The 15646-nt window shown below is 47.2% G+C and overlaps 2 protein-coding genes across 2 annotated transcripts in view; one reads left to right on the forward strand and one right to left on the reverse strand.

Moving 5' to 3' along the window:
• LOC140427619 (ribosomal RNA processing protein 1 homolog B-like) overlaps positions 1-15646 on the reverse strand; it is a 944136-nt gene that overhangs the window by 848337 nt on the left and 80153 nt on the right. The gene's annotated exons all lie outside the window — the stretch shown is intronic.
• The window catches only part of LOC140427618 (glutamine amidotransferase-like class 1 domain-containing protein 3, mitochondrial), a 58650-nt gene continuing 43226 nt past the window's right edge, over positions 223-15646 (forward strand). The window contains exons 1-3 of the mRNA XM_072513030.1: positions 223-343; positions 2065-2117; positions 12642-12752. Coding sequence (XP_072369131.1) covers positions 263-343; positions 2065-2117; positions 12642-12752 — 245 coding nt within the window. The 5' untranslated portion in view covers positions 223-262. The remainder of the gene's footprint in view (positions 344-2064; positions 2118-12641; positions 12753-15646) is intronic.

The following is a 15646-nucleotide window of genomic DNA, read 5'->3' on the forward strand; positions in this document are numbered from 1 at the left end:
AATTTCTAAAGGTCTTTGAGAATAGAGACCAGAGCGAGTGGGGGAAGGGCACAGGATGTGCAAATCAGAATTCAGCTCGGAGCGTCCGGGGGAGCTAGGACCCAGAGGAGTCATCTGAATATCCAGCTCCATCGGGAGCCCCGCCCCCTGACCGGGCCGCGCCCCCTCACCGGGCCACGCCTCCGGACCAGGCCACGCCTCCTGATCAGGCCACGCCCCCTCACCCGGCCACGCCTCCGGACCAGGCCACGCCCCCGCCGCCATGTTGTCTCGCTCTCTCTCTCCATTTCTCCGTTTCTGTCGTTTTAGCTCCGCCGCGACCCCGGGGCCGAAAGTGGCCGTGGTGAGGGGTGGGGTGGGGGGAGGGAGGGGGAGGGGGGGTGGGGTGGGGGGAGGGAGGGGGAGGGGGGGTGGGGGGAGGGAGGGGGAGGGGGGGTGGGGGGAGGGGGGGGGGGGGAGGGGGAGGGGGGGGGGAGGGGGAGGGGGAGGGGGGGGGAGGGGGAGGGGGGGGAGGGGGAGGGGGGGAGGAGGGGGAGGGGGGAGGGGGGGGGAGGGGGGGGGAGGGGGAGGGAGGGGAGGGTGGGGTGAGGGGGAGGGGGGGAGGGGGTGAGGGGGAGGGGGGGAGGGGGAGAGGGGGGGGTGAGAGGGGGGGGGGGAGGGGGGGGGGGGGAGGGGGGGTGAGAGAGGGGGGGGTGAGGGGGGGGGGGTGAGGGGGAGGGGGGGTGAGAGGGGGGGGGTTGGGGGGAGGGGGGTTGTCTCGTAAGAAGGGGGGTGGTCTCGGGGGGAGGGGAGAGAGGGTGGTCTCGAGGGGGAGGGGGAGTGGGCTCGTGGGGGAGGGGGAGTGGTCTCGAGGGGGAGGGGAGGGTGGGTGGTCTCGGGGGGGAGGGGAGGGTGGGTGGTCTCGGGGGGGAGGGGAGGGTGGGTGGTCTCGTGGGGGAGGGTGGGTGGTCTCGGGGGGAGGGGAGGGTGGGTGGTCTCGGGGGGGAGGGGAGGGTGGGTGGGTGGTCTCGGGGGGGAGGGGAGGGTGGGTGGTCTCGGGGGGGAGGGGAGGGTGGGTGGTCTCGGGGGGGAGGGGAGGGTGGGTGGTCTCGGGGGGGAGGGGAGGGTGGGTGGTCTCGGGGGGGAGGGGAGGGTGGGTGGTCTCGGGGGGGAGGGGAGGGTGGGTGGTCTCGGGGGGAGGGGGGTGGTCTCGGGGGGCGAGTGGGAGTGGTCTCGGGGGGAGCGTGAGTGAGCTCGTGGGGAGGGGGAGTGGTCTCAAGTGGGAGCGGGAGTGGTCTCGGGGGGAGGGGGAGGGGGAGTGGTCTCGGGGGGAGGGGGAGTGGGCTCGTGGGGAGGGGGAGTGGTCTCAAGTGGGAGGGGGAGTGGTCTCAGGGGAGGGGGAGTGGTCTCGGGGGGAGGGGGAGTGGTCTCAGGGGGAGAGGGAGGGGGAGTGGTCTCGAGGGGGAGGGGGAGTGGTCTCGAGGGGGAGGGGAGGGTGGGTGATCTCGGGGGGAGGGGAGTGGTCTCGAGGGGGAGGGGAGGGTGGGTGATCTCGGGGGGAGGGGAGTGGTCTCGAGGGGGAGGGGAGGGTGGGTGATCTCGGGGGGAGGGGGGTGGTCTCGGGGGTGAGGGGAGGGGGGTGGTCTCGGGGGGAGGGGGTGTGGTCTCGAGGTGGAGGGAGAGTGGTCTCGGGGTGCGGCGGAGGGGGGGTGGTCCCGGGGGGAGGGGGGTGGTCTCGGGGGGAGGGGGGTGGTCTCGGGGGGAGGGGAGAGAGGGTGGTCTCGAGGGGGATGGGGGGGTGTTGTCGAGGGGGAGGGGGCTGCTCTCGGGGGGGGGGTGGTCTCGGGGGTGTGGGGGGGGGTCTCGGGGGGGTGGTCTCGGGGGGTGGGGGGTCTCGGGGTGGTCTCGGGTGGAGGGGGGTGGTCTCGGGGGAGCGGGGGGGCTGGTCACCCCCCCCCCCGAGACCACCCCCCTCCCCGAGACCTCCCCCCTCCCCGAGACCTCCCCCCCGAGACCACCCCCCTCCCCCTCGCCCTCTGCTACTGAGAGGGTTGAAGCCTCAATTTTTCTTTGTCCTCCCAACAGGTTCTGTCCGGATGTGGTGTTTATGATGGAACCGAAATTCATGAAGCGTCAGCGTGAGAAAAACTTACAAAATTGGGATTTACTCTGTATCTAACCCCGTGCTGTGCCTGTCCTGGGAGTGTTTGATGGGGACAGTGTAGAGGGAGCTTTACTCTGTATCTAACCCCGTGCTGTACCTGTCCAGGGAGTGTTTGATGGGGACAGTGTCGAGGGAGCTTTACTCCGTGTCTAACCCCGTGCTGTACCTGTTCTGGGAGTGTTTGATGGGGACAGTGTAGAGGGAGCTTTACTCTGTATCTAACCCCGTGCTGTGCCTGTCCTGGGAGTGTTTGATGAGGGACAGTGTAGAGGGAGCTTTACTCTGTATCTAACCCCGTGCTGTACCTGTCCTGGGAGTGTTTGATGGGGACAGTGTAGAGGGAGCTTTACTCTGTATCTTTTAAATTAAGGATTGAAGAGACACATATTCTGCAAATGCATTTTACATAGTTTTAAAGTAACACCGAAGCCTGATAAAACAAACACTTTTAACTACATTTCTTCAAGGACAAGGGCTGAATTCCATGGCATCGAGGTGGCAGGAGTAAAGGCTCCATTGTTCTCATTTCGGGCCATTAGTGATTACAGCGTGAACCACATTCCATAACTTATAAGGCTGAAACCTTTTAAATTATTGCTGTGGTTTTAAAATGGACAGTTTATAAGACATCAAATCAAATATATATTTGATTCCAACTTTCTCAAAACATAACAATTTCAGAAAAAGCAGCATAATTCACTTTGCTAAATTGAAACAGACTTTGATTTATATTTTGCAAGTCATTTGCAATATCCAAGCCAGCATATTTGATAAAGCACATATTGCATACTTTAACATACACACATATGCAGATACACAACAAATAGAAGTAATGTTACATATTAAAGATGGACGGCTTGCCGTCAAATCAAATGTGTTGGAGTCTGACCCAAACCAATTCGGATTATATTGGGGTGCGATTAGATGACTTAAGACAGATATGAAAGGGTATAACTAAAGATGTTTCAGCCCGCCATTTTGAGTTTTAAGTTTGAATTTAGTTGGAGTTTAGTTTTAGATTAGTTTTTGATTAGTTTTTGATTAGGTTTCGTGGTAGAATGTTAGTTTTTGTTTTGTTGGTTTGAAGTTGAAGATTAGCTCTCTCTCTCTCTCTCTCTCTCTCAATCATATTTCATTTTCAGACTTTGACTTTTTAAAAGTTATTATTGAGCTGTTTGCTTAAGCAAGAAGATAATGTCTGTGATTCTTTTAAAAGCTTCACATCTAATACAAAGTTTCATTATTATTCAGTTATTAGTGAATTATTATTAATAATTTATTAATAAATTACATCAATTTTGATAATCATGTTACCATTTATTACTAGATCATATGCTCAACCTTTTATTGTATAATCATTTTATTTGTATACATGAAATTATTATTATCAATTGTTTATTGCTGAATTATGTAATCATGATATCAATTTTCAATCAGTATATCAATGTTAAGATCTGTAAAATGTTAGCCGTAATACTCATTTTCAGAAACAACTGTGACCAGGGCAATAGCAGACTAGTTCCGATTGCTAGTGGAGTTACGTATAGTTACCGTAGTTAGATCTTGTTAACCTTATCACTAGTATCAAAGTTAAAGTAAAGAACTCATGCAATTATTGTTATAGTTACTCAATAAACCTTTTGTTATTACTGGACGAGTTTGAATCTTCTTCATCGAGATTCAGAATACCTCATCATTAGCCAAGGATTGAGTAGCACATATTATCTACCACACAGGTAACAAAACATCGTATCAGGCGAGTGGCTTTAACAGAACTAGTTAGATTAGGTTAGACAAAAAGAGAAGAAAATTCAGACTGGACATTTGACTGTGGAAGACTTTGCAGCAAATGGATTCTCGACGACCTTCTGATTCGATGGTACTCTTTGGAGCTATAGGACAGCTGGAAACAACTGGTAATTTAAGTTACGACTGGAAAAGGTTTGAACAGATATTCCAAATATTTATCGCAGCTAATGATTTAAGCACGGCCACTGACGCAACGAAAATAGCACTTCTACTCTCAATAGGAGGGCATGAGGCTAGAGAAATCTATAATTGCTTGAATTACTTCATAAGGCAAAGACAACACCAAATTAGAAGTAATACTCAAAAAATTTGATGAACACTGTAAAGTCAGTCTGGTAAGATGCTGGAATGATTTAACTCTTGTCATAAATACCAGAGAAACGGAGGGCCCGTCACTGATTTTATTACAAATCTCAAGTTAATACCACAAGGCTGTGATTATGCTGATTTCAGAGACACTGTGATAATGAATCAATTAATTTCTGGACTATCTGATAATTTGAGGGAAGAACTTTCACAAAATAAGTATCTAACTCTAGAAATCGCTATACAAAAATGCCTTGCTTATGAGCAAAAACAAAATCAATACATTGAGTCTCTACAAACACAGAATCATTATCTAGAAAACAAAATCGGTAAAAATGGTGCGAACGCTCACCACGAGGCAGAGGCAGGATCTCACCCGATGCAACAGCACTTTTTGATTGGGAGCGATCTTGTGCGAGAGCGTTCCGGCCAGTACGCACATGCGCACTTCTCAAAAAGAAGCAAAACGGCAAACTGCACTTGCGAGCATGCGCGAGAAGCCGCTCATACACAGTTGCGAAAAGAGCGCACAGTAAAGGAAACTCAAATTGCGCATGCGCATTCGATTCCTACGCATGACGTCACAAGCGTCATGACGTCAGAGGACCCAGACCACGCCCACTTAAAAAGGGAAGTGCACAAAAATGAACAAAAACATTTAAAGCTACAAAACCCAATTTTCTTACCTCAAAAGTCTGAACAATGCCCGAACTTACACCAGCAGTTGAAAATAACTCACAACACCCTGGAACAAGCAGTCTGCACCACCCAAAGTGAAGAGCACAATGACAAATTTGAAACCAAAGAAGATGATTTGTTCATTGAACATGAAGAGAACGATAACAACTCCAAAACAAAAAGAGATGATTTGTCTATCGAACAATACACACAATACTGCTCAGACATGGCTGAGTTATTCGGATATGCTGATCACAGCATCAGCAACACGGTTGCAAAGCTCAAAACGACTCTACTCATGGTAGATGAATCAAATACCATGATGCCATGGCAGATCGTCGATACATTGGATGACAGCAACCTGTCAAATACCCAAGAAGAAAACAATGCCACACAGAGAGCGATGAGAGACTCCACGGAGCGAGCAATGAAAGACTCCACAGAGAGAGCGATGCAAGCCTCCACAGAGAGAGCGATGCAAGCCTCCTTAGACAGCTTGTTGACAGACTCAAAAATGGAAGCAAGCAAACACTCCATAGCGAACGCCATGCATGAGCAAGACTAAAATGGTCTATCCACCTTATCTGAGCAACCAGCAGCAGACTATGAAAGTCTACCAAGCTCACGTGAACAACAAAAAGACTATGAAAGTCTGCCCAGCTTATTTGAGCCACCAGAAGACGACTATGACAGTCTACCCAGCTCATTTAACCACCAAGAAGACACTGAATGTCTACCCACTGTATGTGAGAATAGTGACAATGTGATCAGAATCGACATACAGGATGTGCAGGATCACAGCGAGACTGACAGATCTCAGCTCGTCTGTACAGAAGCACTCAACAATCAGAAGGGCTACTCATGAGTCCAGAGAGACCACGTCAAATGAAATCGTGAAGATTTTGACTCCAGTAGAGGAGCACCAAGAAACCAAAGGTGATTCAAATGAACCAGAAATAACTCCAGAAAAGGAGCACAAAGAGATCACAGATGATTCAAATGAACCTGAAATGACTCTAGAAGAGGAGTACCAAGGAAGCAAAGAAGAGGAATCAAATCCACCACAAATGACTGATGTCACCAACATCGATGCAACACCAGATCATTCCCAAAATTCTCAAAGAAACGCTCAATGTAGCAGATACCACAAAGGACATTGACACCAATAACTGTGACAATGACTTAAATCATCCACACGGAAGACTCATTGAGCGCAACACGAACAACAAAAACCGCAAGAAGCACTGCAGAAACAAGAACAAGAACATCAACATCAAAAACTATAAGCACAACAAAAACTACATGAACAAGAAGCATAACAGAAACAACAAACACGACAAGAAAAATGACAAGAACTGCGACGAAAACAACAAAAACAGAAACAACAAGCACAACAACAAAAACAAGAACGACAGCGAATAAAACAAAAACAGATACAACAAGCACGACAAAAACAACAACAAGAACGACAACAAAGACAGAAACGACAGAAACAATAACAATGAAACAACGACCTGTACAGCATGCTACAACTCTGTACATGCAGGACAATGCCACAGCACACTGCAAAACAATGACAAGACTACAATCATGCCATGGCATGACAAAGCATCTCACAAATTCACATCTGGTCCAGAACAAACAAGCAACCCAGCTTTCAAGAAAGATGACATACAGAATCAATACCACAAGCACAGGAAAAAGTCCAGGTCAGACAACATAGATGTGACACAGAATCGCTACCACAAGCATAAAACAAAAAGCATAAATCAGACAACAAAGTGATTTGACCATTCAAACACCTCATTGATGACTTCTTGGTTACATAAATGCAGGAACACCGACGACGTTCACAAAGAAATAACGACATAAACATCACCTCTTCAACAACAGAAGAAGAAAGCAACACAACCGAACAAATTCATATAAAGTTTGGACTCACAATTTTTGTTTTATTAAGATTGGACTCATAAATATTAATTGACTTTGGATAATCATCAAGATCATCACAACTTGAACATAACATCTATGTACATTTGTCTACCTGTTTCACGCAAACGAAAAACCTAAGAGACTAAATGTATTAACATTTCACGGATTAACTCATTGATGTTATGTAATGCATTTGCAAACTGCATCCATTCTGTTTGTTCAATTTTCTTTCCAACATACTGAAAATGTGTAACATGAAAAAAAGGGGGATGTAGTGATCTCTATACGTGCATGTACACAAGGGGTGAATGTGTAATCAGTAGCACCACATGATCACTAGAGGGCCGGACCAACAGGGGTATAAAAGGCAACCACATTGGGTCTCTCTCCTCTTTTGGGTGCACTGTGACCAGGGCAATAGCAGACTAGTTCAGATGGCTAGTGGAGGTACGTATAGTTACCGTAGTTAGATCTTGTTAACCTTATCACTAGTATCAAAGTTAAAGTAAAGAACTCATGCAATTATTGTTATAACCTTTTGTTATTACTGAACGAGTTCGAATCTTCTTCATCGAGATTCAGATTACCTCATCATTAACCAAGGTTTGAGTAGCACATGTTACCTACCACACAGGTAACAAAACAGGAGCTTTACTCTGTATCTAACCCCGTGCTGTACCTGTCCTGGGAGTGTTTGATGGGGACAGTGTAGAGGGAGCTTTACTCTGTATCTAACCCCGTGCTGTACCTGTCCTGGGAGTATTTGATGGGGACAGTGTAGAGGGAGCTTTACTCTGTATCTAACCCGTGTTGTACCTGTCCTGGGAGTGTTTGATGGGGACAGTGTAGAGGGAGCTTTATTCTGTATCTAACCCCATGCTGTACCTGTCCTGGGAGTGTTTGATGGGGACAGTGTAGAGGGAGCTTTACTCTGTATCTAACCCCGTGCTCTACCTGCCCAGGGAGTGTTTAATGGGGACAGTGTAGGGGGAGCTTTACTCTGTATCTAACCCGTGCTGTACCTGTCCTGGGAGTGTTTGATGGGGACAGTGTAGAGGGAGCTTTACTCAGTATCTAACCCCGTGCTGTACCTGTCCTGGGAGTGTTTGATGGGGACAGTGTAGAGGGAGCTTTATCCTGTATCTAACCCCGTGCTGTACCTGCCCAGGGAGTGTTTGATGGGGACAGTGTATCTCAGGCTGGATCAGTTTGTATTAAAGCTGCTGTCTGATGTCCCAGGCAAAATGCTGCTGCCACCTTCATTTCCTCTAATTTAATCCTTGAAATGTTTCAATATAGTTCGAGTACAATAGATGGGTCGTTTTTTGTACAGTGTGTGCAGGAGGGTTTCCTGAAACAATATGTTGACAGGCCAACAAGAGGCGAGGCCACGTTGGATTTGGTTTTGGGTAATGAACCAGGCCAGGTGTTGGATTTGGAGGTAGGAGAGCACTTTGGGGACAGTGACCACAATTCGGTGACGTTTACGTTAATGATGGAAAGGGATAAGTATACACCGCAGGGCAAGAGTTATAGCTGGGGGAAGGGCAATTATGATGCCATTAGACGTGACTTGGGGGGGATAAGGTGGAGAAGTAGGCTGCAAGTGTTGGGCACACTGGATAAGTGGGGCTTGTTCAAGGATCAGCTACTGCGTGTTCTTGATAAGTATGTACCGGTCAGACAGGGAGGAAGGTGTCGAGCGAGGGAACCGTGGTTTACCAAGGAAGTGGAATCTCTTGTTAAGAGGAAGAAGGAGGCCTATGTGAAGATGAAGTGTGAAGTTTCGGTTGGGGCGATGGATAGTTACAAGGTAGCGAGGAAGGATCTAAAGAGAGAGCTAAGACGAGCAAGGAGGGGACATGAGAAGTATTTGGCAGGAAGGATCAAGGAAAACCCAAAAGCTTTCTATAGGTATGTCAGGAATAAGCGAATGACTAGGGAAAGAGTAGGACCAGTCAAGGACAGGGATGGGAAATTGTGTGTGGAGTCTGAAGAGATAGGCGAGATACTAAATGAATATTTTTCGTCAGTATTCACTCAGGAAAAAGATAATGTTGTGGAGGAGAATGCTGAGCCCCAGGCTAATAGAATAGATGGCATTGAGGTACGTAGGGAAGAGGTGTTGGCAATTCTGGACAGGCTGAAAATAGATAAGTCCCCGGGACCTGATAGGATTTATCCTAGGATTCTATGGGAGGCCAGGGAAGAGATTGCTGGACCTTTGGCTTTGATTCTTATGTCATCATTGGCTACAGGAATAGTGCCAGAGGACTGGAGGACAGCAAATGTGGTCCCTTTGTTCAAAAAGGGGAGCAGAGACAACCCCGGCAACTATAGGCCGGTGAGCCTCACGTCTGTAGTGGGTAAAGTCTTGGAGGGGATTATAAGAGACAAGATTTATAATCATCTAGATAGGAATAATATGATCAGGGATAGTCAGCATGGCTTTGTGAAGGGGAGGTCATGCCTCACAAACCTTATTGAGTTCTTTGAGAAGGTGACTGAACAGGTAGACGAGGGTAGAGCAGTTGATGTGGTGTATATGGATTTCAGCAAAGCGTTTGATAAGGTTCCCCACGGTAGGCTATTGCAAAAAATACGGAGGCTGGGGATTGAGGGTGATTTAGAGATGTGGATCAGAAATTGGCTAGCTGAAAGAAGACAGAGGGTGGTGGTTGATGGGAAATGTTCAGAATGGAGTACAGTCACAAGTGGAGTACCACAAGGATCTGTTCTGGGGCCGTTGCTGTTTGTCATTTTTATCAATGACCTAGAGGAAGGCGCAGAAGGGTGGGTGAGTAAATTTGCAGACGATACTAAAGTCGGTGGTGTTGTCGATAGTGTGGAAGGATGTGGCAGATTACAGAGGGATATAGATAAGCTGCAGAGCTGGGCCGAGAGGTGGCAAATGGAGTTTAATGTAGAGAAGTGTGAGGTGATTCACTTTGGAAGGAATAACAGGAATGCGGAATATTTGGCTAATGGTAAAGTTCTTGAAAGTGTGGATGAGCAGAGGGATCTAGGTGTCCATGTACATAGATCCCTGAAAGTTGCCACCCAGGTTGATAGGGTTGTGAAGAAGGCCTATGGAGTGTTGGCCTTTATTGGTAGAGGGATTGAGTTCCGGAGTCGGGAGGTCATGTTGCAGCTGTACAGAACTCTGGTACGGCCGCATTTGGAGTATTGCGTACAGTTCTGGTCACCGCATTATAGGAAGGACGTGGAGGCTTTGGAGCGGGTGCAGAGGAGATTTACCAGGATGTTGCCTGGTATGGAGGGAAAATCTTATGAGGAAAGGCTGATGGACTTGAGGTTGTTTTCGTTGGAGAGAAGAAGGTTAAGAGGAGACTTAATAGAGGCATACAAAATGATCGGGGTTGGATAGGGTGGACAGTGAGAGCCTTCTCCCGCGGATGGATATGGCTGGCACGAGGGGACATAACTTTAAACTGAGGGGTAATAGATATAGGACAGAGGTCAGAGGTAGGTTCTTTACGCAAAGAGTAGTGAGGCCGTGGAATGCCCTACCTGCTACAGTGGTGAACTCGCCAACATTGAGGGCATTTAAAAGTTTATTGGATAAACATATGGATGATAATGGCATAGTGTAGGTTAGATGGCTTTTGTTTCGGTGCAACATCGTGGGCCGAAGGGCCTGTACTGCGCTGTATTGTTCTATGTTCTATGTTCTATCTTCTGCAGTATCCGCTCACCTGTAGTTTGCCCACTCTGATCTGTCCCCAGCGTGCCACCATGCTTATTCAGTTTAACCAGTAGAGTTGGTGACCCTGGTGTAACGTGCGCTTTACTCTGTATCTCAGCCTGTGCACAGACCGTTCTAACGTGAGCTTTACTCTGTATCTCAGCCTGTGCACAGACTGTCCGAACGTGAGCTTTACTCTGTATCTCAGCCTGTGCACAGACTGTCCTAACGTGAGCTTTACTCTGTATCTCAGCCTGTGCACTGACTGTCCTAACGTGAGCTTTACTCTGTATCTCAGCCTGTGCACTGACAGTCCTAACATGAGCTTTACTCTGTATCTCAGCCTGTGCACTGACTGTCCTAACGTGAGCTTTACTCTGTATCTCAGCCTGTGCACTGACTGTTCTAACGTGAGCTTTACTCTGTATCTCAGCCTGTGCACAGACTGTCCTAACGTGAGCTTTACTCTGTATCTCAGCCTGTGCACAGACTGTCCCAACGTGAGCTTGACCCTGTATCTCAGCCTGTGCACAGACTGTTCTAACGTGAGCTTTACTCTGTATCTCAGCCTGTGCACAGACTGTCCTAACGTGAGCTTTACTCTGTATCTCAGCCTGTGCACTGACTGTTCTAATGTGAGCTTTACTCTGTATCTCAGCCTGTGCACTGACTGTTCTAACGTGAGCTTTACTCTGTATCTCAGCCTGTGCACAGACTGTCCTAACGTGAGCTTTACTCTGTATCTCAGCCTGTGCACAGACTGTTCTAACGTGAGCTTTACTCTGTATCTCAGCCTGTGCACAGACTGTCCTAACGTGAGCTTTACTCTGTATCTCAGCCTGTGCACAGACTGTTCTAATGTGAGCTTTACTCTGTATCTCAGCCTGTGCACTGACTGTCCTAACGTGAGCTTTACTCTGTATCTCAGCCTGTGCACTGACTGTCCTAACGTGAGCTTTACTCTGTATCTCAGCCTGTGCACAGACTGTCCTAACGTGAGCTTTACTCTGTATCTCAGCCTGTGCACTGACTGTCCTAACGTGAGCTTTACTCTGTATCTCAGCCTGTGCACAGACTGTTCTAACGTGAGCTTTACTCTGTATCTCAGCCTGTGCACAGACTGTCCTAACGTGAGCTTTACTCTGTATCTCAGCCTGTGCACAGACTGTCCCAACGTGAGCTTTACCCTGTATCTCAGCCTGTGCACAGACTGTTCTAACGTGAGCTTTACTCTGTATCTCAGCCTGTGCACAGACTGTCCTAACGTGAGCTTTACTCTGTATCTCAGCCTGTGCACTGACTGTCCTAACGTGAGCTTTACTCTGTATCTCAGCCTGTGCACAGACTGTTCTAATGTGAGCTTTACTCTGTATCTCAGCCTGTGCACTGACTGTCCTAACGTGAGCTTTACTCTGTATCTCAGCCTGTGCACAGACTGTCCTAACGTGAGCTTTACTCTGTATCTCAGCCTGTGCACAGACTGTCCTAACGTGAGCTTTACTCTGTATCTCAGCCTGTGCACAGACTGTCCTAACGTGAGCTTTACTCTGTATCTCAGCCTGTGCACAGACTGTTCTAATGTGAGCTTTACTCTGTATCTCAGCCTGTGCACTGACTGTCCTAACGTGAGCTTTACTCTGTATCTCAGCCTGTGCACAGACTGTCCTAACGTGAGCTTTACTCTGTATCTCAGCCTGTGCACAGACTGTCCTAACGTGAGCTTTACTCTGTATCTCAGCCTGTGCACTGACTGTCCTAACGTGAGCTTTACTCTGTATCTCAGCCTGTGCACTGACTGTCCTAACGTGAGCTTTACCCTGTATCTCAGCCTGTGCACTGACTGTTCTAACGTGAGCTTTACTCTGTATCTCAGCCTGTGCACAGACTGTCCTAACGTGAGCTTTACTCTGTATCTCAGCCTGTGCACTGACTGTTCTAACGTGAGCTTTACTCTGTATCTCAGCCTGTGCACTGACTGTCCTCATGGGGAGTCTAGTTACTGAGGTTTTTTTTAAAATCCACTGTGTTCACCTTTGGGTGGAATTAATTTGCCCAGTTTCGTTTCAGGATTTTGGTTCACCTGAGTCGTGGAGGGGCCGAGTTCCAGGTGTTTGCTCCTGATGTCTCCCAGATGCATGTTGTGGATCATGTCAAGGGGGAGCCCGCTGGGGAGAAGCGGTGAGTGAATCTTGGGCATGTCTGTACACGTTTGTCTGCATACAAGTGTTGGTATGTGCAACGGTGCGTGTAAGCGGGCGTTGGTGTTGGTGCGTGCAAGCGGGCGTTGGTGTTGGTGCGTGCAAGCGGGTGTTGGTGCGTACCTCTGTGTGTTTGCACCTTTTTCTTTATTCTGTCGTGGGATATGTGTAATGTGGGACGGCCAGCATTTTCTGCCCATCTCTAATTGCCCTTGAACTGAGAGCATTTAACATTTTCAAAAAAGAATTTCCAATTAAGGAGCAATTTAGCGTGGCCAATCCACCTCCGCTGCACAGCTTTGTGTTGTGGGGGTGAGACCCACGCAGACACGGGGAGAATGTGCAAACTCCACACGGACAGTGACCTGGGGCCGGGATCGAACCTGGGTCCTCGGCGCCGTGCCACCCTGAGTGTATTTTTTAAGAGTCAACCACATTGTTGTGGGTCTGTAGTCACATGTAGACCAGACCGGGTAAGGACGAAAGATTTCCTCCCCTAAAGGACATTAGTGAGCCCGATAGGTTTTTACGACAATTGTCATTAGACTTTTAATTCCAGATATTTTTAATTCAAATTCCACCATCTGCCCTGGTGGGATTCAAACCCGGCTCCCCAGAGCATTACCTGGGTCTCTGGATTACTCGTCCAGTGACAATACCACTATGCCTCCCCTAGTGTGTCTGTGTACCGCTTGGCGCATGTGTGTGTGTTGGTGCACGTATGCGTGTGTTTGGCACCTGTGGGTGTGTATGAGTGCAAATGCTGCTGTGTGCCCGCATGTGCCCATTTGCAGCTGAGTTCGCGCGCACGCTGGTGTGTCTAACCTGTACGATGGAACGTGTGTATGGACCTGTTCATAGAATCCCTACATTGCAGAAGGAGTCATTCGGTCCATTGAGTAGGCACCCAACTTCCGAAAGAGCACTCTACCTACGTCCACTCCCTTGCCCTATCCCCATAAACTCGTAACCTAACCTGCACATCTTTGAACTGTTCTGTTCTGTCAGGTTGTATCGTAGTGAAGTATAGTAGTGATGGTGTGTTTGGAGCTGTGGATGTATAGTAGTAAGGCCATCCAAACTACAATGAGGTGAATTGCAGATAATGTGCTTTAATAATGAGGCTCTTTCACAAATTCTTACGTCCACATCAGATGTTATAACTGAGCAAGCCCAGCTCCAGAGTGAGATCTGTCTCACTGATCATAAACCATCTATTGTGAAGTCGAGGAGGGAAAGCTACTGACCCCAAAAGCATAGAACTACAGTAAAAATTAAGTGATTTATTGAAAAGAAAACTTAAGCACACAAGATTAAAGCTACACAGATAATACAGTCTTCCAGAACAACCCCAAAAAAATCTGCTTGGTCAAAAATACACAATTAAATTACTTTTACAAATGTTATTACTGAGCAAGCCCAGATTTTATAGATTTTAACCATAAAAATCCAGTAATATTACCCAAGTCAAGGAATTGTTGTAACTTTAATAAAGGTACACCTCACGATTTCTCAGGCACTTCCGCTATGATGTGGAATTCCAAAAGGCAGTTCAGAAACAAACTGTTTTAAAACAAAGACTGTCCTGGCTTAACACTGGGTATCTGCCTGGTCACAGCAGCTCACTCTTCACGGCTCTCCCCCACAGCCGCACCAGCTCAGTTAAACATTTTTCCCGAAATATATTTTCCCCATTTTCATCTCAGTTCTCAAACACTTCTTTGAACTCAACTTCTCCAAATATAAAAAATTTCCATGTTTTCTATTTTGCCTCTACTTTAGGTCAGTAAAATTTAATATACTTTTCCCTGTTGACTCGTGGATTCCCTGTAAGATGCAAATGTTCGTTGTCCCCTCTGAACTCCCTTTTGAAATTCAACAGCTGGAAAATCAATTCCCCACTTATCTCACAATGCAAATTTTGCATCCAACCTATTTACTTGAAAGTCAAACCCATCATATCCTCTCATTAGAATTGTACAAACCTAACACCTGTTCTGGGCCAGGGTTTAGAGAACCCCAAAGTGTATCATGGAGTTCACCTGACCCACAACTTTTAATAGATTTTTTTTAATTTTTAAAATTTTGGTTATGGGGAGCACACGGCCCACTCTACAGGTGTGATGCAACAGAGAACTAAAGTACTTTTAAAACAAAATAATGTTTATTATATGAATCCAGTTAACATGTTTGACACAATAAACATCTCAGCAACTATCAACTGAAATATTCCCCCCAAAGAATACAGTACTCTATAAGTAACCCTTAATCTTTCCTAGCACAATCCATATGTTTTCAAAGAAAGACAGCAGGTTTAAATTCTCTACAGAGCAGGTATTACTTTGAAATCCTCAAATGAGCTGAAGACAGTCTGTAACTTGTAGAGAGAGATCCTTATACAGCTGCTGGCTTTGCCTGCAGCTATCCAGCTCTCAAAACAAAACTAAACACACTGTAGCTGCCTGCTCAAAAACAAAAGTGAAAGACAGCCAGCCCAGCTCCACACACACTCTGACATCACTGCAGCTATTTGATAAACACCCATTTCTTAAAGATAGTCTCACATGACACACCTTTAACCTTTCATCTCTTAGACCTCACAGATAACCTGTCTCCACTAACCTTCCCTTGTTCAATTAATCCCGCTCTCTCAAAGAACAAATAAAAGTACAGCACAGGAACAGGCCCTTCGGCCCTCCAAGTTTGTTTGCACTGAGTGCTGAATTTGGTGCATTTGAGTGTGATAGTGAGAGTTTGGTGACCAAGGGAGTATAAGGCTTCATTTTTATCTAAAGTTTAGTCTTTCTTTTATTTAGTTAATTAACTTAAAAGTTGCTGTTTGGTTTAGAAGAAGGTGAATTTTCAATAAGCTTT

This window comes from Scyliorhinus torazame, chromosome 8 (genome assembly GCF_047496885.1).
Source record: "Scyliorhinus torazame isolate Kashiwa2021f chromosome 8, sScyTor2.1, whole genome shotgun sequence".
Lineage (NCBI taxonomy): Eukaryota > Metazoa > Chordata > Chondrichthyes > Carcharhiniformes > Scyliorhinidae > Scyliorhinus > Scyliorhinus torazame.